The sequence below is a fragment of the Urocitellus parryii genome, chromosome 13 (assembly GCF_045843805.1).
Source record: "Urocitellus parryii isolate mUroPar1 chromosome 13, mUroPar1.hap1, whole genome shotgun sequence".
In the NCBI taxonomy this organism is placed as follows: Eukaryota; Metazoa; Chordata; class Mammalia; order Rodentia; family Sciuridae; genus Urocitellus; species Urocitellus parryii.
Window position 1 is genome coordinate 23,966,759 of NC_135543.1, and position 22,630 is coordinate 23,989,388.

The 22,630-nt window shown below is 48.8% G+C and overlaps 1 protein-coding gene across 1 annotated transcript in view; it reads left to right on the forward strand.

Annotated features, from left to right (window-relative positions):
• The window catches only part of Myo5b (myosin VB), a 194,518-nt gene that overhangs the window by 103,884 nt on the left and 68,004 nt on the right, over nucleotides 1–22,630 (forward strand). Inside the window, exons 17-20 of the mRNA XM_077792393.1 lie at nucleotides 3,573–3,659; nucleotides 15,654–15,765; nucleotides 19,422–19,633; nucleotides 21,271–21,427. Coding sequence (XP_077648519.1) covers nucleotides 3,573–3,659; nucleotides 15,654–15,765; nucleotides 19,422–19,633; nucleotides 21,271–21,427 — 568 coding nt within the window. The remainder of the gene's footprint in view (nucleotides 1–3,572; nucleotides 3,660–15,653; nucleotides 15,766–19,421; nucleotides 19,634–21,270; nucleotides 21,428–22,630) is intronic.

Consider the following 22,630-nt stretch of genomic DNA (forward strand, 5'->3'; position numbering starts at 1 on the left):
ATGCTTAAGGAGTTGCCCATCACAATAATTGGCATTGCCACAGAAGTGGCTGTCAGCAGCTCTCGGAGTGCTACTGCGACAGGGACATGAGAACGGTGAAGTGTCCGGGGAGGAGGTAGCCCAGGACGAGTGTCAGAGTCTGGGGTCACTTGCTGAAAGACCTGTGTGACTTTCCTGCAGGCCCACCCACGGGTCTCGGGGGCTCAGGGCAGAGTTGTGAGCTTCAAGCCCAAAGAAAAGGGAAAGGGATGCAGAATGGATTGAGTGGTGTGTGACGGCCGAGGCACAGCCCCGTTCTGACCCCGTGGGATTCTCGCCTGCACCCTGCAGCTGGTGCTCCTCTGTTCCCACACATGTACTGAGAGGCGGGGAGCGTAAACCTGGCTCTCGGCATTTTGACCAGGTGATTTTTTTCAGTCCCAGAGTTGCATGTTAATTATCCTCACCAGGGTCCTCCACAGTTTCATGGTAGAAAGGCTGGTTTTCCATTTCGGGTCACCTCGTGTTGACTGCAGGAGGCAGATGGACTTGTTTTCTTCTGAAGAGGTCAGGTTAGAGCTCAGAAGAAGGCTGGCTGGTTTCATACCTTTTCTGAGGCTGTGAACAGGGAAAGGGGTGGCAACATTGTCCTTATAGGTATCTTTTTCCTTTTTCACATCACATGATTGTTACAACATGCACAGGAGTTACAGGCAGATGTCCTCCTGCCTGTGAATGAGGAAAATCAGTTACGAAGAGATTGGGCCTCATGCAGTGACTCCAGTCCTTAGTGGCAGAACTGAGGCCATACAACATTCTCTCCTATAGTCTCACTCTTTCCCCAGAGCACAGTGAGGACAGTGTCGCCATTCAGAAGGCAGAGTAGGCATGAGGAGGCCAGTGGCTTTGCAGAGTTCCTCACGAAGCTGAGTTCAAAAACCATGGGCTGAATGCCTTCATGGATCCAGCTCTCTGTATGGTGTTGGGCTCCAAGGGAAGACTTGCCACCCCCTCCTCCATTCTCAGTTTCCTCTGTGATGCTTGGTGATATGACTTTATACCTAGCAAGTTGGTGCCTGACCATTAGACGGGACACAGTCCAGGACTGGGATGCCCAGTGGTCACAAGGCATGCTGTGGGGGTGTAGGAAAGCAGGAAGGGCTGTGGCTGGGAAGAGACATAGTGGTTAAGGAAGGAGCTAGTTTTCAGGAAGCATCTTAGTTTCTGCTGCGGGAATGGGGGTAGGCCTGGTAGGAGTAGGAACCCCAGCTGGACCCATAGAGCACATGGGTCTCAGGTGCCCCTGCGCATACTATCTACTACACATGTAGGGGCCTGTTTAGCCCTGTGGTTGTGCCAGGCAGAGGAAGATGCTGGTGGGCAGGAGAACATGGGTTCTATATTTGGGTGTGGAACCCTGGAGAGGGTCCCCTGCAGGCCACAGAGCGTCTTTCCAAAGCTCAAGCATGACAACCTTATAACTCAGGACCCAGCTGCTCATGTTAGAGGTAAGAGGAGCAGAGCCTGTGGACAGCAGAGTCTGAAGGCCACATGTGGTCACTTGAGGGACCCAGCAGCCTTTATGTCTTGAGGTGCTCCTTACAAGACTGATCCCAGAACAGTGCTGCATCCCATGGAGGACTCGGGAAAACCAGACAGTGTGGCAGTGGGAAAGGGTAGGCATGTGGTGACTTGCTCAGTCATGCGTTTCCTTTGGCCCTATGAGACCCTCATGCCTCAGAGTTTTGGTTCTAGTTTAAAAGATGAAATTAAATCATCTGAAGTGATTATGTAGCTCAGGATTATAACAGCCCTCAATTGTGCCTTACACACTCAAAGTGTCGGGGTCACTGGGGCCAGCATTATTTGGGACTGGAGAGATCAGTGAGACAGGATGGAGGAGCTGTGTATTTGGAAGAGGTAGGACTTGGGCAGGTCATGGGGAAGAGTGAGGAAGTTGAAGTAGGTGCAGGCCAGAAGCAGGTGTGAGTGCTTCCTGAGACCCAGGGCCTTCAGGAACCACAGTGCACCTGCAGATGTGGTGGTAGCTTGCAGTCGTCAGTAGCTTGAGAACCCACTGGGCTCTGGAAAGCCCAGGGCACCATTTGCCAAGTGCTGTATTGATGGACTTCTGTGTGCCAGACCCATGGGGCACTCGGCACAAGAGGGGCATGGCTAAGGGATTAAGCAGATATGCAGAGTGATAGGAAGACATAGATGGAATCTTGTGGAGAGAGAGGACTCTGAGGGCAGCAACTCTGTCCTGCAGAGTTTCAGAATCTAGATGGGTCCAGCTTCTGGAAAAAGAATACCTCAGTCAGGGAGATTGACAGGTGATGACATGGCAAAGGGGTACCCACCGAGACATTGCAGGTCCTGGAGCTGGTGTAGCCCCAACTCCCTTTGACTAAGGAAAGCAGGCTGCCTGGTGACATGGTCAAGGGTCCTGCCAAAGCCACTATGATCTCCCAGATCTGTGGCTGTGAGCCTGGTGGGTCCTTGCTCCTGCCCTTCTGCTTTCAGAGAACAAAAGCCTGGTCCTGAGTTTCCATTGAGCTGCAAGAAGCCAGAAGGAAAAGGAACATTGTTCCTCATTGCTACTCATGGAGTGGAGCAGTGTTCTTAGCAAATTACTAGTAGTGACTAAATCTAGATCAGCTTAGTTCTTTCTTGGGGACTCCCTGATCATTCAGCCAACCTGACATTTTCCCCTTGGGTTTCTATGAATACTTTCACCACCTGTCCTACACTGCCCCTTAGGGCATTCCTCTGTGCCCTCTCTTCCTTCAAACACATGCCCTCATAAAACCCAGACAAGGTCTGACGGTATCTGTTCCCCCCACACACATTCAGCATGTGTGAGAGATGCTGGGTTTTCAGTGCTAGGCTTAGCATCGTAGGGCATGGCAGTGTTTGAAGATGGTACCCATTTTCTATGGAGTTAGGAAGGTAAGGTCTTCATCTATGATTCTTACCTGAGCAGCTGTCATGACCCATCCTAGCCAACAGTGCGTGCCCTTCTGGCAGGCACTGCCCTAGTTGCTTTCGTGGGCCATTACGTTTAATCCTCATACTAACCCTGGAAAATGAGTACTGTTATCCATTTCATAGATGAGATGAGGGTGCTGAGGCCCAAAGAGGTGGTTTCATTCCCCAAATTACGCCTGCATCTGGTAAGTGGCCGAATCATGAGTCCAACGCAGGTCTGCCAGGCCTGAAATTGACTTTTTTAACCCCTGGGCTAAGTAAGGATTACGGTGCCAAGGTTACATGGTGTGGACATTGATTTAAGATATTTGACCATGTGGATGGAAATATAGGGCAAGCTCAGGAAGGGGGAATGGGCAGAATTCAGATAAGCAAAGAAGAGGCGGGATTGAGCGTGTGCAAGAGCCTCATTTACAGAACTGGAGATGGCGAGATGGCTCATCTGCCTGCCAGTTGGTGCCTTTCAGCCTGTGCTTCACCCTGACCTTGTGCATGGCCATCCATAACTCAGTAAAGCAGGCGCTTCATGTTATGGAAAGGAGTGAACTTTTCTCTTCTGTTTATTTGCCTACACAAACACTCATTGCTTATCTTGTTGTTGGCAGCTTTGACCCAAAGAGAGCCGTGCAGCAGCTCAGAGCCTGTGGGGTGTTGGAGACGATTCGCATCAGTGCAGCTGGCTACCCATCCAGGTAACGTGCCTGCCAGCCATTTGCCCAAGGGAATGCTGTGTGTGTGCCTCCCGGGGTCTCAAATATACTATTAGCTAGAGACAGATCCTAAAAAAGTGGAGGGCCCAAATTGGGATGCTGACAGCAATTAGAATTTCATTTGGCCCTGAAATAGCACAGGAATCAATATAGTAAGATATTTGGAGGCAGCTTTTCAAAATTCAAGTTGATGTTGGTCTAGGTGATGAGCTAGGTAGTATTTCAAAAGGGATCCCTCCTTTCTTTACCCACCTTAGCCCCCGTATCTCTTTCATTTTATTTGGTAAAATATATTTATCTTGACCATTTTTAAGTTGACAGTTTAGTAACATTAGCACGTTGGCATTGTTGTGCAGACATCACCACCATCCATCTCCAGAACTCCCTTCAGCTTGCAAAACTGAAACTCTATAGGCACTCAGTTACTCCTTGTTGTAGTTCATTTTTTTGTTACCATAACACAATACTTCAGGAAAGCTAACCTTAGAAGGAAAAGGTTTCTAGTTTAAGAGGCTAAAAGGCCAAAATTAGGAAGGAAGGAGAGAGAACGTCACCAAATAGGAAACCAGAGAGAAACTGAGTTCTCCTGATCCCTTCTGAAAGCAGCATCTCCAACTGGCCTAAGGATCTTCTAGTAGGCCCCACCTGCTAAAGGTTACACCCCCTCCCTAAACCACCACCCCAGGGACCAGGCTTCTAATACATGAGCCCTTGAGAGAGAGCCCACATTAAACCAGAGCACCTGTCGTTCCCTCCCTCCAGCCCTAGCAACCACCTTTCTGCTTTGTCTCTGAATTTGACAACTCGGGGTACCTGATGCAGATGGAGTTTTAAAGTATTTGTCCTCTTGGTCACTGGCGTATTTCACGTGGCTGCATGTCCATGGTGTGGTGTGTGACCAAATGTCATTCTTTCTTAAGGTTGAATAATATTCTCTGGTATGCATATGTCACATTCCACCTGTTTACTACTGTCGAGCCCTTTAACTTTTAATAGAGAATCAAATATGTGGTGGAAGTTGAATTTCTTCAAATTCAAACAAAAAAAAAAAAAACTCATGGTTGACCTGCAGTGTGGATAAGACACTGAACCAGTCTGGAGCCTGGGGAAGCCATAATAAGTTGTGGCTTTCCCCTGGACCTGCCTGAAATGTGTGTGGAGGGGTGCGTGGCAACTCCTTGCTCTCGTGAGATACGCTGTGCCGCTGTCCTACAAGCCAAACATGTGCCATTAATTGGGGCTGGGCTGAGCAGTACAGCAGCACAGAGCTTGTGGAGCTGCCCACGAGGACCCTCTGACCTAGGAAGTCCCTTCTATGAGGACGTAGAAGAAGCCAGAAGTGGGCATAAGGGATTAGGAAAGGCATCCGCTCCTGTCTGCTTTTTAAAACCCTGCAGGGTGGTCCTCTGGAGAAAGACTAAAGGCTGGGTTTTTTTGTTTTTAGCTACATCTGTCCTTACTTAGGAAAAAGCAGGGGTTATCCTGGGGTCCCTCTCACTTTTTGACCCTGGGGTCTGAACCCAAGTAGCTAACCACCTGTTGCTAATGAGTGGGGAGGCTCTGGCCTCCTGGATGGAGGCTTGGCATTCCTTTTGAAGGGGACTATGAGAACCCAGTTGCCCTCTGGCTTCCCTCCACTGTGCCCCGCATAGGCCTTTTGATTGAGCAGCTGGAGCCCAGTGGATGAGATCTGAGTTCAGGCCACTGTAGTCATCAGTTCCACTGCCTTCGGATGCCTGCTGTAAGCATAGGGTTCAGATCTGACTTATCATCATTCAGTTGAACTGGGAGAGGACCTTAGGTTACTGCCAAACTACCGGTTTCCAACCATGTCCCATGGGCAGCTGGCTCTACTCCTGTTCCCAGCTCTTGTGTTTGCTGGGTTCCTGAGGTAGGTCTTGCCCACCAAAAGGGTTTCTTTAGTCCTCTGTCTTTAACCCGGTGTTTCTCATAATCATGTGTTGCAAATCCCTCATGAGTCAGGAAATAATTTTGATTAATTTTGACCAATACACTGTTTTTAATGAAATAACTTGGGTTGGAAATTGTGTTTTAAAAAAAAAAAAAGGTGGTTTGTGGCAGAGGGATGTTGTGGCATGGCCATGTCTGTTATAAGTGAGGTGTCTCATGCTCTAAGATGTGCTTTCATGATGGGGCTCAGAAAAGGAGCACCTTTGTCCCATGCTGTATTGTCATTGCAGAGCATCTGACTGCTCAAGTCAGTGAAGTGCTGCTCTCTAAAAGAGGTTTGTCAGAGGAGTGGGTTGGGGTCCTGAGAGACCTTCCCCCTATGCCTAGCCCAGACCCAAGACCTGGCTTCCTATTCTTGCCAACTTGTGTGTAGGAGTGCAAGGTGTGGAACTGCAGCCCAGGCAAAAGCTGAAACAGCATGGTAGCTGAACACTGTGCTTTGTAGTCAGCCTGGGGTTCAGGTGTTGGTTCCTACACGTCTTGCCTGGGTGACTTTGGGCAGGTTAATGTCTGAGCCTAGGTTTCCTTATCTTTAAGTATCTTCACCTCATTGGTTGTGAGGAATGAGATAATGTATCAAAGTCCTCAGCATAGTGACAGTACTTCAGTATTTAATCAAGTACTTGTTATATCACTCAAGATAGGAGCAAGAATCTGCCTCCCTTTGGACATAGGTATCTGGGTAGAAGACAACTTTACCAGAAATCTCTAGCTTTGTTTTTGTGAAATCCCGATGTGTATAGCCACCTCAAAAAGAGCATACTGAAATTCCTAGGACTCTACAACTCGAAAGGGCGAGTTTAAAAGTTAAAGAGGCTGAGGGTTTAGCTCAATGGTAGAGCATGTGCTCAGCATGTGCAAAGCCCTGGGTTTGGTCCCGAGCACCAAAGTCTGTAATTAGAACTAATAGATCCTGTTTCAAACTGGTGCAAGAAAGAGCCCTACCCGTGCTTTCAGTGAAGAGGCCTGAAGGCAAGTGGAGAACCCCAAGGTGTTGACCTTTGTATATAACTCTCACTGGTTTAATGGGGCTTGTAAAGTAGGAAGCATGGGAAAAAAAAAAAAACAAGAGAAGCCAATGACAGTGAGGTAGTCTGAGGCCTGTGGAATCTTGGAGTCGCCTGTTTCACCAAGAACTTTCTAACAGTAGATTGTTTAATAACAAGACAAATAATTTGTAGAAGGTGTCCCTCTGGGGAGTCTCCTTGGACATCAAGGAGAGGCTACAGACTCTGCCCAGGCAGAGGTCTGTGCACATCTGTGCCAGCTCTGATTCATCGGCTGAGCTTCCTCACACCCTCATTGTGTGAAATCAGAGTGACAGTGTGTGCCATCTGCACTCCTACTGGGTTTGCTGTCACAGTGCAGAACGGTCTGTTTATAGAGATGGAAGAGTGGGGAGGGGCTTTAATTCTGGGGTCTGGCGTGAGCTTGATGTAGAAAGCTTTATGTAGAATGAAAGTTTTTTGGCTCTGTGGGTCTTTCCCCTCAATCTTTCTCCTTCCCGTCTCACACTATGCGGACTATCCAGCCCTGCGTTGGCCCCTGCCCACCAGGAGCCCACAGCTAGAAGTGACAGAGGCTTGAAGCAGAGACCACCACAAAACCAGTGTTAGATGTGGGAGAAACTGCACCTAGAACTGGGCCTGGAAGAGCAGGGAGGGTGAGGATCGTGGGGAGGATTGGGGGACACTGCCAGTGCCAGCCAGGGAGCATCAGGAATGGACAGCAAGTTAAAGAGGGCTTCCCTGGCCACCCAGTGCTCCGTTGCAACTGCTCCATCCCCCATTCTTAGCCTGCTGGCACACCAGGTGTGATCCTCCCCTAATTCAGACTGCTGCTTCTTGGCAGCTAATAGCATGTGCCCTCCAAGTCCTTGGACCCATGAGGAAGGTGGCTTCTCCTACTGTGTGTTCCACCTGGCTGCATTCAGAGTTGCCAGCAGGGTTGAGATGCCCATACCTTGCTGGCCTCTTTCAAGGTGGCAGAAGGACGTCTTTCCCGCTGTCCTAATTGTTTCAGACTTCTTTCTTCAGGTAATTACAAGTACACCTGTACCTTTTGTTGTTGTAATTACAGGTGTTATGGGAAGTACAAGGAAGTACAGGTATATTTCTGGTATCACAGAAAAGGTTGCCTGCCGCGGTGATGTGAGTGGGTAGGCCCAGATCCAGGGTACGCCCTCCCTCCACAGCCTTGCATTGGCTGCCTTAGCACATTTTGCTCAAGGGTCCAGGAGAGGGTTTCCTCCCTGAACTGCCATGGGAGATGTTCAGTGTTGGAAAGCAGCACCCTGCTTTTATGGCCCTTGGTTAGTCCTGAGGTGGAGTTGGACCTTCCAGGCTATCTGGTCTAGATCCTCCCCTTATCCTCTTCCCACTCCCAGGCCACGGCACCTAGAATGGCAATTATTTGGAAGATGAGAGGTGGTGGGGATTGGAGCTGAGGGGAAAAACTCCCACACTGGAATCTTTAGACTCTGCCTCTTTGCTTAACCTTCTGCTCTTACCAGCCGTGGTTACTGTTTGGGTGACTTCACTGATGACGAAGAAGTAAACAGTGCTGCTGCCTAACTGCTTGATCTAGGAGACTGGTAATTTCAGCTGTATTTGGGATAAATCAAGTAAAGTTTTATGAATGTCTCATGCCCTGCAAGGTCTCAGCTGTGGAAGAAAATCAACCAGTGCAATTGAGCATAGAGAGATTCATTTGGAAGATCTTCAAGGGACCCGAAAGATGTGAGTGGAACCTAGGCTCTTGGGAGTTGTCTACAAAAAGAATCGACCTCTCCACTGCTGAAAACCCCACACAGCAAAGTGACTTCACGCGGGCTAACTTGTCAAGTAACTCACAGCTTTGCAGAGCTGTTTCCCAGGGCTACTTGAATGGGCTTCTTTGATTAGGGGAATTACAGTTTATGCCATCTTCCTGCATTTCTCTTGTGCACAGGCCCAAAGGGAGGAAAATGGCAAAGGGGAAAGAAGTGCTTATGGAGTCCAAGATCACAGAGATAGTCTTCGCAGGGCCGTTGCCTGTGTCCAAGCTTTCCAGGCACAGTGCCTGTATCCCACCTAAATGTCCATCAATGATGAAAGGATAAAATGCCTGCATCCCTGGGAGAATTCTTACCCTTGCTCCTAAATTAAAACACATCCAAAGTGCCTGAGTCCCACCAGGCCAGAGGGGATGACTGTAGCATTGCCAGCCGGCAGCAGCTGTCTGTGGCCGCCTGTTCCCTCAGATTTCAGGCCCCCTGTCTATTTTTATCCTCCCTAAGAATTATGGCTCTCTGGGTGTCTGGCTTAAAATGAAAACGTGTCATTCAATTTGAAATGCTGCGCAGTGGCTGAGAAAGATGTTCATTGTAATGTGCATAAGGCACCATGATGACTGCCCTGTCCTGGAGAGAACGTCACCCTCTCGGCGCCCTGCCCCTCCAGCCTGAACAGACGCCTGTCTACCTTTTCTGGGGCTCACACAGGTCTGTGACTGGAACCACTGTGAGGCAAAGACTGTTAAACCAAAATAAGTGAGGGGGGAGGGGGACTCTTGGTATCAAAACACAACCAAAACACAACTGCATAAGCCTGTTCTTCACTTGAGCTCGTCGTCATGAGAACAGTGGTGCTTTCTTCCAATTTCTCAAACTTGTGTTTCCCTCTCCACAGCAAAGCGACAGAGCTGGGTCCACACTCTGGGAAGCCTAGGACTCTTGTCAGCTCCAAACTGACATGAAATGGGTTGGCTGCAACATTAAGCTAAGAAAACGGCGAGAAAGCACAGGACACAGAAGTAATTTTCATATCGAGGGTAGAACGGCTCTGAGACCTTAAGGGTCAGCTTCCTTGCTGGAAGGCAAGAGACCGTGCACCCAGAATCTCTTTATAGGGGACACACAAAGGAGTCTGGATAATTTTCTTCACCAAAAAAGGCAGGGGATAAGGTTTCAAGGGGGGTCGTCCAGTCCCATTGGGTAACGCCCAAGTCCAGGGCTAGAGCAGACCTCTCTGTAGAGCGAGTGGAGGCCACTTGCATTGCACAGCATAAGGCGTGCGGTGCCAGACCAGCACCCCCTTACTCAAGGCTGAGAGGATACTCAGCTTATGGGCGGGTGGCCTCCCACACAGGACACCGGGGTTGGGGGAGAGGCAGGTGGCCTGTATTAATGGTGGCGTAAGCTGGAGAGTGAGTATCCTGCAACCTTTGCCCTGGGAACCCTTTGTGAGGGTTAGTGCTGAAGTGATGAAAAATCTTATGATTATGTGTTCCTTGATGAAAGCCACTCACAAACCTCATCTTTTTCATTCCATTGACTTTCTGTTGGGGTATAATTCATATGTGATAAAATTAACTCCTTAAAGTGATTCAGTGATTTGCATCGTGGGCAGCAGTGTACAACCATCAGCATTGCCTTGTGTTTTCATTACCCTCAAAAGAAACCCGGTTAGCAGTGGCTGCTCCTCTCCCCCTCCTCCCGGACCCTGACAAGCATGAACCTTTCTATTGCTGTAGATTGGCCTTTTCTTATATTTCATATAAATGCAGTCATATGATATGTGGCTTTGGGTCTGGCTCCTGTCAATTGGGACTTTCCAAGGTGTGTCCATGTTGTAGCATGCATCAGTACTACTTTCCTTGGTTTTACAGTGTACCGTTTCATTGTAGGAACAGACCACATTTATCCTTTCATCATTGATGGATATTTAGGTTGTTTCCACTTTTTGGGGAGTATGAACAATACTGCTATGAACAATGTGTATGTGTTCAGGCATATTTTTTCCTTTTCCTTGGGTATATGCCTGGGAGTGGAAGTGCTGGGGGATATGGTAACTTTGCTCATACTTTTAAGGAACTGTCATGTTGTTTTTCACAGCAGGTGTGCCATTTTACATTGTCACCAACAGAGAGTGAGTGTTCCCATTTCTACACATTTTTACTAACACTCGCTGGCTATCTTTTGACTATAGACATTCTAGCAGATGTGTAATGATAAAGTTAACGTTAAGTATCTTTTCATATGCTTACTGGTCATATAATGTCTTTGGAGAAATGTATTTCAAATCCTTTGCCCATTTTTCATATTGGATTATTTTCCCATTGTTGAATTGTAAATTATTTCTATATTCTGGATATGAACTACATATCAGACGTAGGACTTCCAAATTTCTTCTCCCGTTCTGTGGACTATTTTTTACTTCTGCAGAGTATAGAAGGAAAGGAACACATGCCATGTCAGCATGACCTAAGGTGAATGACAGCATGATGAGTATCCAGGAGTACAGGTTGACCTCCCTAATCCCCACCTGGGAGCCCTGGTGGAGCTCTCCACTGTTTTCTAAGGGGCCCTTGGGATCACCCCCAATGACATCTTTAGGGATTCTTGTTGCCTGATGTCATAAGTTTTTGTGACTTAAAGCCTCATACCAAGGAGCAACACTTGGGGCTTATTTAATCCAGCCACTACCCACACAAGGAAACCTGCCCAAGAGGGAAATACAGAGTTGTACAGCTATGGCTGTTACACCCTGTCTGTTCACCCTGGTCCACTGGGGCCCTCTCAGCCAGGCATATTTCTCTGCAAAATGTTCCCACGGGTTGATCCAGTGTGAGGCTCCAGACGGGAGCTCGGCCAACTGGAACATCACCCCAAGCTGCTGCTCACTGTGCCAGGCAAAGCAGCTCTGCCCTCACTGAAGCCTGAAGAGCTCGTGGTAGGAGGCAATCTTCCAGATTGGGTCTGACCAATGCTTGTCTAACCCGGAAGCTGTCATAGGCCCCGAGCTTTTCCCACACACCCACCTGTGACTCTCTGATGAGGCCAGGAGGGCACCTGTTCCCCAGCAGGCCAGAGCATACCAGGTGAAGGAGGCTTTTATTCAAGAGAATACTGAAGCTGAGGATGCTCAGCCAGGCCGCCTAGCGGAAGAGCTGGAATCCAGGGCAGGCGAGGCTCGGGAGAATTCCATCCCTGTGGCTGCTGAGACAGCTGGGACCTTGTCATAGACACGGGAGGGGGCTCTTCTCCTGCCACTCTGTGGAAAGGAATGTAGGAGCAGCCAGGCACGGGAGTGGAGTAAAGGATAACTCCCAGCCATTGAGTGACAGAGCTCCTGTGGGGTGGGGGGGAGGACACGTCCCCCTGATGAGGGCAAAGACAGCAAGAAGGATCCCCACTGTGGAGGCAGATGGCAGTCGGGGCTATTTGTTCTTTAGACGTCTTCCAGGACTAGAAGAATGTTGCATGGCAAACATTTTATAAATATTTGAGAGATTTTTTTTTAACATCTGATGATCAGGGGTGGAATAATGATGATGGTCCAAAGAAGCTGTATATCCTGTGGACACTGAAGAATTGCCACCTCAAAGCCAAGAGTGTCCCCTCAGTCAACACTGGTAGAGAGAAAAGGTTCAGATGGTCAAGAGACTGACCATTTGATGGTCAGTAAGAAAACTTTTTAAATGAATAAGCGGCTAGGTATAAAGATTCCATGCAGGTGGGTGCTGGGGAGTCTGAGACCCTGGCCTAAGGAGGCTGGAGGCTAGAGTCTAGCAGAGGAGCCACCTATGTGTGAACAGGTCTGTGTAACAGAAGGCAGAAAATCCTAGGACCTGTAGTAGCTCAGGAAGAGCTCGTGTGCTGTGATTTCATCTGTGCAGGCCTGGGCTCTGAATGGCATCTCCCCATTTTTATACCATTACAGAGGTCCCCACCTAATCAAAGTCCCATTGAGTTCTATTTTTGAAGAATCGATCTTTTTAGCTTTGCTTTGAAGGTTTTCCTATGAGGTGAGGGTTCTCTCTCTGGGAGCATGTATTTGATTCTGGGTCCTGTGAAGAATGACACTTTTACAAGCCTTAGGCCCCGATACAGTGGAGGCGTACCCCTTCGGATGCCTCCAGAGGGAGCGTCCACCCAAAACAATACTCGGTGGACAGTTGGGCGCGATCTCATCAGCTTTACCCACGCACCTTGTCCTTGGTGTGGGTTTTTCTCAAGAACATGTTTGCAAGAAGAGGAGAGGGATCACACAGGAAGCATGAGCAGTTGAGATCTTTGGAAGCTTTGCAGCTTTCCATCACTCCATGTGATGAACTCATTGGCTGCTAGTGAGATGTTTTTGTCAGGCAGGTACCTTTGTCTTGCAGGTAAGGGAAGTAAGGTATCCCAGGCCAGGACTGCAATCATGCTGCTGGTCAAGGTCAGAGTCAGACTTCTATTCTTGAAGCTCATTCCAAACTGGCCCTGATGTCTTTGAAGTCACATCTCCCCACACTCATGATTTCCTTGAATTATGGATCTGTCAGCACTAAGACTTTCAAATTAGAAACATTTAAGGGTTTTAGCCCAGCTAAATGCTGCCTTAATTATTTCCCCAGCAAAACTGCAAGCTCATAGGGAGAAAAAAGTGAGTACACAAATAACCCTGATGCAGAATGTGGGAAGTGCCCTCTGAAAGTCATGAGAAAGTGCCCAGCAGCTGTGAAGGGAGAGCCCACATGGTGGCGCGAACCTGTAATCCCAGCAACTCTAGAGGCTGAGGCAGGAGAATGGCAAGTTCAAAGCCAACCTCAGCAACTTAGATCCTAAGCAACTTAGTGAGGCCCTGTCTCAAAATAAAAAGGGTTGGTGATGTGGCTCCGTCATTAAAATCCCTGAGTTCAATCCCTAGTACAAAAATAAAAAGTGGTAAGCCCCTGACCAGTGAAGACTGCACGAGTGAGTCGAATGTTGACTGGTGGTCAGGGCTAGCAAGGAGAACTAGATTTGTGAAGCCCTTTCTTTCTCTTGTGCATTTTTCTTTCTCACCCAAATCCATCCTTCCCTATGTGGAAGTATCAGAGAATGGTGTACATTTAAAACTGGGAGGGAGTCTGGGGAAGAGATTAGGGAAAACTCAGTAGCATTTGCATGGATAAAAGACAAAATAACACATGTTGGCAACTTGTCAACGTTGGCTTTCTGGTTCACAGGCCTCTGGAGTGAATCATCCAAGAATCAGGACTTGGGAGTTTTCTTGATACTTATCATGCATGATTGAAATAATTGAAGCAGCATTTATCTGGTTAATAATCTTCAATGTGTCCAATAATAAAAGTGCCTGTTGGAGATGGCCAGTGACTCAGTGGGTTTGCCTCAGTCCCTCCACAAAACTGGAAGGTGAGGAAGTTTCTGCTCAGTGAATGGAGGAGCATTTTCCTGGCCATAAGACAGAGGCCAGGAGCTCTAAGTGCCCACTGCCCTCCCTTCTGAAGGTAGTCTGCATGGACAGTGAGCAGGCCTTGGGAAGACCCAGGAGCTCTAAGCAGAATGCTTCCCTCATTCCCAGTGTGCTACATTTGTGACAGAAGCAGTTGAAAGCTAAGAGGCATAGAGACAAAGTAGTGATTGCCAAGGTTGGCCCAGGACAATGGGATTTCCTTTTGGGGTTGAGAAAATGTTCTGGAATTCAGTACTGGGGATGGTTGCACAACTCTGCAAATGTATTAAAAACTACTGAATTGTGCACTTTAAAAGGCCAAATTTTATGGTAAGTGCTAGCTCACAAAAGCTTTTATTAAAAGAAGCAATCTCTAACCAACCATGCTACATAGAAGAAAAAAGATTAGAAAGATGAGGGAAATGTTATTTTCTACTCGCCCCTTCTCAGAGACCCACGGCTATGTTAGCAATCTTCCACCAAACCAAGGAAGGTAACCATGACGGAGGAAGGTGGAGGGGAAAGAGCAGGGAGCTCAGCCTCCATTTTCCTTTGCGGCCCAGGCTGTCATGAGATCCTGGAGTTGAAGCCGAAGAGTTCTCAGGGAGTCCTCTCCCAGAGCACGGTGTGGCCTCACTACCTCCCAGGGGTCCTGACACTAAGCAGCACATTTCTCTAGAGAGTCTCCAAAGGACCCCCTTTAAAGGCCAAGAACCTCAGGGAAAGGGATATAACCTGCTGACACTCTAGTGACATCTTAGTGTTAATGAACCAACCTGAGCTGTGCTGGCCCCCCAGCAAGGCCCCAGTGATGGAGCCGCACAACACTTGTTGACTCCCAGAGGAGTGCACACAGCAAGTGCCCTTGGAGACGGGGCATGTCAGTCCTCTTTATGCCTCTGAAGATGAGAGCCAGGGCTGGCTGCACCTCCAGGGGACAAGGATGTAGCAAAGGTTGGGGGTGCACTGTATTGACTTTGGAAGGACATAGACAAACTGTCCTTCCAGGCAAGAGTGGGCTGACTCAGTGTGCAGTTACAAGCTTGCAAGCATCTCTGAAAACGGTATGGAATTGAGCTGGGGGCATGCTGCGATCCCTGGCTGTTCTCATGAGCAAGTCGGCCCTGCTAAGGGAATAGTGAGGACTGCGTTCATTAATATAGAAATCGGAAGCAGAAGGATAAACTTCAGGCCCTCGTAAAGACACTCTGCCAGAACACAAAACACTGCTTCCTTGCATAAATAGTGGATTATAGGCTCTCCAGCTGTGTGACGTGCTGGGTGCTATCTTTATAGGGCACTATAGTAAGGAGAAAAAAGGAATTGTGAGCAAAATCAACTTTGGGGAGAAAAATGTCTCCTCCTAAACTTGATCAAATATGAATAAATTTATCCCTAGGGATTAGGACATGGGTGCTTGTTATTTGTATACTTTTCTGTATTAAAAAATGTTTATAATGAACAGCGTCCATTCTGTAAGAAGAAAGCCAATGTTCTAAAAGCAAAGCTGTGACCATGTGCCTCTGACGGCAGTTGCAGGGGAGGGAGTTGCCCGTGCTTTGGTGGAGACCCTGCTTGTACTTGATCAGACGCATTCTCAACCCCTAGTGCTCCAGCCCCAACTCCAAGAATCACGACACACTGAAATCCTCAGAGGGCTGTAGGTGGACCAGACTCTCCTGGGACTGGTTTTTGCTCCCATGAGAATGATTTTGACCTCATGAGATGCCATCTGAGATCACACATGACCCCTGTGTGGCCCAGAGGCAAGGACTTGTCACCTGACACACCTTTGCTCGCTCTCCAGGTGGACCTACCATGACTTCTTCAACCGGTACCGAGTGCTGGTGAAGAAGAAGGAGCTTGCCAACACAGACAAGAAGGCCATCTGCAGGTCTGTCCTGGAGAGCCTCGTCAAGGTGAGCTGGGCTCCAGAGAGAGTATGACCAGGAGACCCTGAGAATAGAGGGTGGGGGTTACCTGCTGCTTTTGCCTTCATCCTCCTTGAAACTCCTGTTGGAGGTGTTTAATGAATTTTCCTACATGGAGAAAAAAAACAGCCTCTTCACCCATAGAGATCTGCTAGGCTTTTCACATCTTGGTACACAGGAAAATGGAGTTGTTGGTACAGCTCACTGGGGGCACAAGGAGACTCCCCCGGCTGCCATCTCCGGCTCCTCCATAGCTGGGCTCATGTACACCTGGTGGGGTCTCGGATCTGGAGCCCAGGCACAGCCCAGGTCAGCAGAGGGAAAAAGCTGTTTTTATTTGTCAATGCATAGCCAGCCTCAAGGCGTCCTCAGATCCTTGTTTCAGATAAAGTAAAGGATTTTGTGTGTTTATAACCTGAAATCACACCCGACAGTTGAGACTGGAGAACTACGAAACAGAATTAATAGAGGAAAATTGTTAAACATTTCAATAGTTCAAGAAAATTCAGAAACACTAGAAGAGTGTGATAATGTTAAAGTGTTAAATCATGTCAAGAATCTTCCTTTTAAAAAGGTGATAAAACAATTACCTCAAAAATTTTAAAAATGTCAGGTATTTTGCTAGAAAATCTACTCACACTGGATGGCTTATCGTCATATAATTAGGAGTTAAGTTTGTGTTTTATTTCATAAATTTTTTCATCTTAACATCATTTTGGCTACTCAAGTTTGTAGCTTTGGACAGACAGTGCAGAATACCATACTAAATGAATATGGTTTTAACCAGCATTTTAAAAAGATAGAGCCCAAATACCATTCACCTTTGCCACCCCCACCCTTTTTAAAAAAAAAAAAAAAAAACAGAAGATGACAGTCTGGTTAATTGAGGGTTGTTTAGTCAGATTCTGGTTAGCTGAAGTTTTGGCTGCATTTCGTTTGTCAGTGTCCATGTGAACATCTCTTTTCTCATGGGTGAGATCAATCTGTTCAGGTCGGCTGACCTTGGTTAACATGGTAGGAGTCTTCCTCCTCACTGGTACCAGAGCTGGCCTCTCAGTGTGCAGTCCAGGACTGCCAAGGATCCCTCTACCATGTGGCTGCCTTCTCTTCCCCAGGTCATAGTTTTATTCTGCCTCCCTCTTTCCTGGATTTCTCCAAGGTTACTAGCAGAACCTCTTATTCCTAAAGGGACACACACCTATATCATGCTCCCCTCTTGCTAATGGGACCAAGTGCCACTGCCTGGGGCCTGACTCCTTGATGCACTTTGACCACTGGGCCTTGCTGCGCACAGCTGCCTCTTCACAGATGAGGAGTAGCCTGCCCACTTCTTGGTGCTTAGCTTCCTGGCTGACCCTGCTCTCCTGCTGTGCTGGACCCAGCACTTGCCTATAGCCCTTCATGTCCCTCTTGGGGCCCATGTCCTTGCTATCTCATGTTTCAGGTGCATGCAGCCTTCCCTTCAGGGGAACTGTCTCTGCATTGACGCTCCCCACTACTTACAAGTACTTGGTATGACACAGGGAGCCCACCAAACATTTGTGGGAGGAACACACAAATGACTTGCCTAAAGGCAAATTAACGAGTACGTGCTGTTTCCTCTGCCTGGAGTGCTTTTTCTCTGTTACCTGCCTGCCCAGAGTCTCCTCCCAAACTGAGCTCTAAGATACTTCCTGGTCTGAGAAGCCCATTCCTGGCCTCCGAGGGGGAGTTAGCTACTCCATGTTCTATGGGCCAGCAGTGCTTCGATGTCTGTCTGGCTTTATTGCCTTTATGCCCTCATGTTGCAATTGAAGGTTTGTCTGTCACTTCCCAAGACTGCGAATGGGAAAATGGCAAGGCTCTTACTGTGGCTGTGTTCCTACCATGATTCCTGGTTGTCACAGGAAGTATGAGTTGGTGCTGGTGGCTGTGCAGGACTAGCTAGATGAGCCCATCATGATTAGAATCCTGCAGTAATGGCTCACCTTGTGAGGAAGGTGCAGCTTTATCTGTGAAGCAACAGGAAGGCTTGGAATGGATCGCTAAGGTTGCTTTCAGCTCCCTCAGTCTGAATCTTGGAGAAAAATTAACACAAGATGATGTTTGATCCAATAATATGCTAACAGAATAGTAAGTTCTGGGGATTAGAGGCACTTGGGTGGGTGTGTTAGAGACACATGGGGAAAGAAGAGTATGAAGAGCAGGCTGCTGGGTGACGGGAGCAGGTGGGATCCCCTAAATGTCCTGTTGGTGAAGGCCACATCACTCCTTCCTATTTCCAGAATAACAAACGAAGCATGCATGCTATGTTTCCTGGGATTCAGTGACCCCCCCCCTTCTCTGATTCTGTGAAACCAAGTAGCTGAGCTTGTCCCCGATTCTGACCCCTCTTGCTGAGCAGGACTCTCCCCACACAGGGTAGCAATCAAACCATGGCATCTGCTACCTGGAAGCTTCCTGGCCCATCCAGCCCTGTGGCTCAGTATGAGCTACGGGCCCACTGGAGGTGTGGCCCCAAGCAGACATAGGCATGAGAACCAACCCAGGCCTCACCTCACCTGCAGCCAGGCCCATGGAGAAAACGACCAGTGGTACTCCAGCTGGAGCTGTGTCTCAAGCTCAGGCAGTCTAAGCAACACTGCCCTCCCAGCAAGGAACCCATTCCTGTCACCTGCATAGGGATTAGCCCATGAAGAACGATGGCCTAGCATTCCTTCAGAGCCATTTGCCAGTGTGAAGCACATTCTTGTGTGTCCTCTGCAGACTTTGGCTCAGTCCCTCATCTTGCCATGGGCTTCATGCCAGTGAGCATGTGGGATGGCCGTGGATTTGCAGGGCTTCAGGTCTTCGTGGGTTAACTTTCTCAGTGTTCTTCTCCAGGCTTATCCATAGCCCTCTGGTCATTTCTCATCCACTGGGGTGAATGCAGGGAAAGGCAACTAATTTTAACTTAATAGATATAATTCAGATAGTCACTACATGTTCAAAAAATAGTTTTATTTGGTGATTATTTATACTCTGTAATTTGTGTACAACTGCAGCCATTTAAAGATAATCTTTAAAACATTGACCAGATGAGGCTATTGCTTTGCTCAGAACCCCCAACACATGGCTCCCATCCCAACTTTGTACCAGACTTGCCAGGCCTTTCATGACTGGCTCCTCACATCCATCCACCTGCAGCGCCCATGCTTAGCCGTCATGGCTCTCGTTCCTCAACATGCCTGGGTTGTTAGCAGCACAGGGTGTGAGCATCTGACCCGCTCCTTTGAAGAGTTCCTCTTTGCTACTTCTCCGTGGCTGCCCACTTGGGTCCATTCAGATCTTTGCTCAAAGAGCACCTCCCAAGGGGCCTGTCTTCTGCATCATTTTTAAACACCCCCGGTTTGACTTTCTCCCTGATCCTATCACTGTCTGAAAGCAGGGAGTGGCTTGTTGGCTTCTCTGTTGCCCTTGCCCCGATGTCTGTTCCTCCAGGCAGTCATCTTTACAGCCCATCCTGGGTGACTCACCCAGCGCCTGTTATGTAGTGGGGACCACTGTTGAATGAGTGCTGAGTGTGGAGGGCCACTTGAGATCTAGTGGGAAGAACTGGGTGGCACGGGGCAGGCTGCCACGCTGATCACTGATGACCAGCCAGCTCTTCTCCCTTCCCCATGAAGGATCCTGACAAGTTCCAGTTTGGCCGCACCAAGATCTTCTTTCGGGCAGGCCAAGTGGCCTACCTGGAGAAATTGCGGGCCGACAAGTTCCGAGCAGCCACCATCATGATCCAGAAAACCGTCCGGGGCTGGCTGCAGAAGGTGAAGTACCGCAGGTTGAAGAGGGCCACCTTAACCTTGCAGAAGTACTGCCGAGGATACCTGGCCCGCAGGTGAGCAAGCCCAGGTGTATCTGGGGCAGGGAAGAGGGCAACTGCCTCTCAGCTAGGTGACCTTTTGTCCATAATTAAAGCAGGTTCTGTGGAGCCCTGTCTGTTCCTGGGCTCTCTCCCAGTGGGTGAGCATCCCTTGAATGCCTTCTCACCTCAGGAAGTTGGTCTAGTTCCCAAGTCAGGTGCCCCCTGACTGCCCCCATCCCACCAACACTAACCTAGAACCTAGTTTTTGTACAAATCAATCACTTCCTCTTTACCTAAACCCCACAGTAAAAAAAAATAAGAAAGAAAAACTTACACCTAGAATCTACCCCCTCCATCACAGTACACTTACACATAACCTCACTCTGTGTACCAGGAACTTTTGGAATCCTTGGAGTTTGTAATTAGTCTGGGAAGGTCCTGGGAGGACATTCTATGGGTTGCTGTACTGATCCAGTACAGACAGGGTATGACTTGTCCAACCACAGTGGCTCTTTGCCAAGATGCCAGTTGGGCTCCCCTGCCCAACATTTATGCCAGTCTGATACCACACAGAGGAAACTGCTTTCACTGTTCCCTTCTGCTGTCCACTGGGGCAGGCATGGCCTCCTGTAAGCTATATCTTAGGCCCCTCCACAGACTCTCATGGGATACCCCGGGCCTTCACAGGTGGATCCACTGCCAGCACCTTCTCTAAGAATTTTCTGTGGAGAAGTGACAGTAATTGCCACAAAATCTGGTGTTTGAGAGTCAAAGTTTCAAGTGGCTGCTCAGCCATCTCTGCTAGAGAGCACGTGTGCAGGAGTGTAACAGACCTGACCTGAATTCTCCCTGCAGAAAGCCTGTAATCCAGGGGCACATATCTGAGGAAAGCACGCACAGGGAGCTGGACTAGGGAATTGTGCATTTCACCAAGTATGAGCATCTGGCCTGGATGGTTCTTCTGAGGTTGTGCTAAATGATTTCTAAGGGCCTTTCTAGCATGGGACATTGTGGACCTTGGGCTGAACACTTGCTGTGAGCCTGGAGCAGAATAAGACTCTTAAGGATGGGAAGCATCAACCTGGCTATTTTATTTGGGAAACGAGACGGGGAATGCAGTGTTGAAAGAAAGGAGAGATACTCATAGGCTTCCAGGGGAAAGGGCCTAGGGAGATGAGAAAATGGGGAGGAGAGGTGGGGGCCTGAGGAGATTCAGTCATTCAGCAGATATTTGCCTACTGCCTGCTTTGTGGGCCCTGAACTAGATCTAGGGGTGCAGAATGAATGGAGACGTAGACCTGGGCATCCCCAAGCCTGGAGAGGCACAGGCAGCAATGTAAATGCATGGAGGATGGGGAGCACCGAGGGTGTGTTGCAGGGGACTGCCCAGGAGCTGAGAGTAGTCAGGTAAGGATCACAGGGGGGGTCAAACTCAGACCAAGGCCAATGATGGTGGGAAGTCTTTGGGGAACCCCAGGAAGAAAGGGAACCCTACAGTTCTGAGCCTATGGATTAAGTGCCTGAGGCATTGCTGTGTTTGGGAAGGACGGTGAAAGCTGTCCCAGTAGGACCATGGTGAGGAGGAGCTTGCTTTGCAGACACCTCAGGGGCCTCGGGGCCAGCTGCCCAGAGCGCTCTCCCTGATGCTACTCACCCTCCCCCGCCGACAGGCTGGCTGAGCACCTGCGAAGGACTCGGGCGGCAGTGGTGCTCCAGAAGCAGTACCGCATGCGGAGGACCCGCCTGGCTTACCAGAGAGTGCGCAGGGCTGCCATCGTCATCCAGGCCTTTGCTCGGGCCATGTTCGTGCGCAGAATCTACCGCCAGGTAAGTGGCCACCCTGAGGGACTTGCCAGCTGGTGTCCCGCCTATAGCAGCAGTGTCACCCACAGGAACATTTATTGGCTATACTGACTTTTTTCTGAATCTCTCACTTCCCATGTCTGCTCTTACCAAGTCCTTCCTGAAGTCCTGCAAAGAGGGAAGGTGGTGTGGTGGCGTTCCCCCTTGACCCCTAAGCTGCCCAGAGGAGCTCAGTCTCCTGCCTGAGGGCACCTGTGAGCCAGCAGCAGAGCCTGGTGTCTGACCTAGCTTGTTCAGACTTGAACAGGGGGTGGTACTAGGCCCCAGCAGACTGAGCCCTGTCTAGATTAGAGGCCTGAAGCCTGCTGAGGTGAGGCCAGGGGAGGGCCACTGTCACCTGCCTGCTGGGCCGTTGCTCTTTGCGTTACTCCATCGGGGCTGAAATCCTGGGTTAGGAAGCTCTCAATCAGCACGTGTTCCTTCATCCAGAAAACTGTGCAGCTGAAAGCACGATGCTAATAGGAAAGTCAAGTTGGAAGCAGGTGCCCGAGATGTATGTTTTCCTAAAATGAATATTTGTGCTTTCTATGATCAGAAGTGTGAGGGGTTTTTTTTCCTAAACAATAAACCTAAAACACTGAATCAGTGATGACAGAACAAGCATGACCCTGTGATGGTGGATGCACCTGGTATAATGGAGTCCCAGGCCAATGGGAGAAGGTTCCATGACTTCTGCAGTGACTAATAATGGTGTGATGATGCCCCTGTGATAGGGGAAGGTGACATTTTTTAGGTAACCAGCAGGGGGGCAACACATGCAAAGAGCAAGCACTGGGTGTCTTGCAGCTGTGACACAGGGTATGTAACACTCAATATTTTACAGGGTATTAAGGCAAGAGCATTGATGCTTTGATTTTCTGAGCGGCCTTTAACGTGTTAGAAAAACTAACTCATGTGCAGTTAACTTATAAGCCACTAACCTTTTGGGACCTCTCACTGGACTGTACACTCTACCTTCTAGTTCCCCTGCACCAAGACGGGATCTGCATCTGTCAAATGGGGAGAGATCAATAGGCTAACCATTAAATCCCCCAAATGGTGAGGTTTTTAGGCTGTGGCTCCCTAGTCAGGGAAACAGAAAGCACAATAAAGCTAAAATAAGAGTCTGACAGCTGATTCCCTTGGGTACTTGGGCTGCAGAGCCTGGCTACAATTCATTCATAAAAC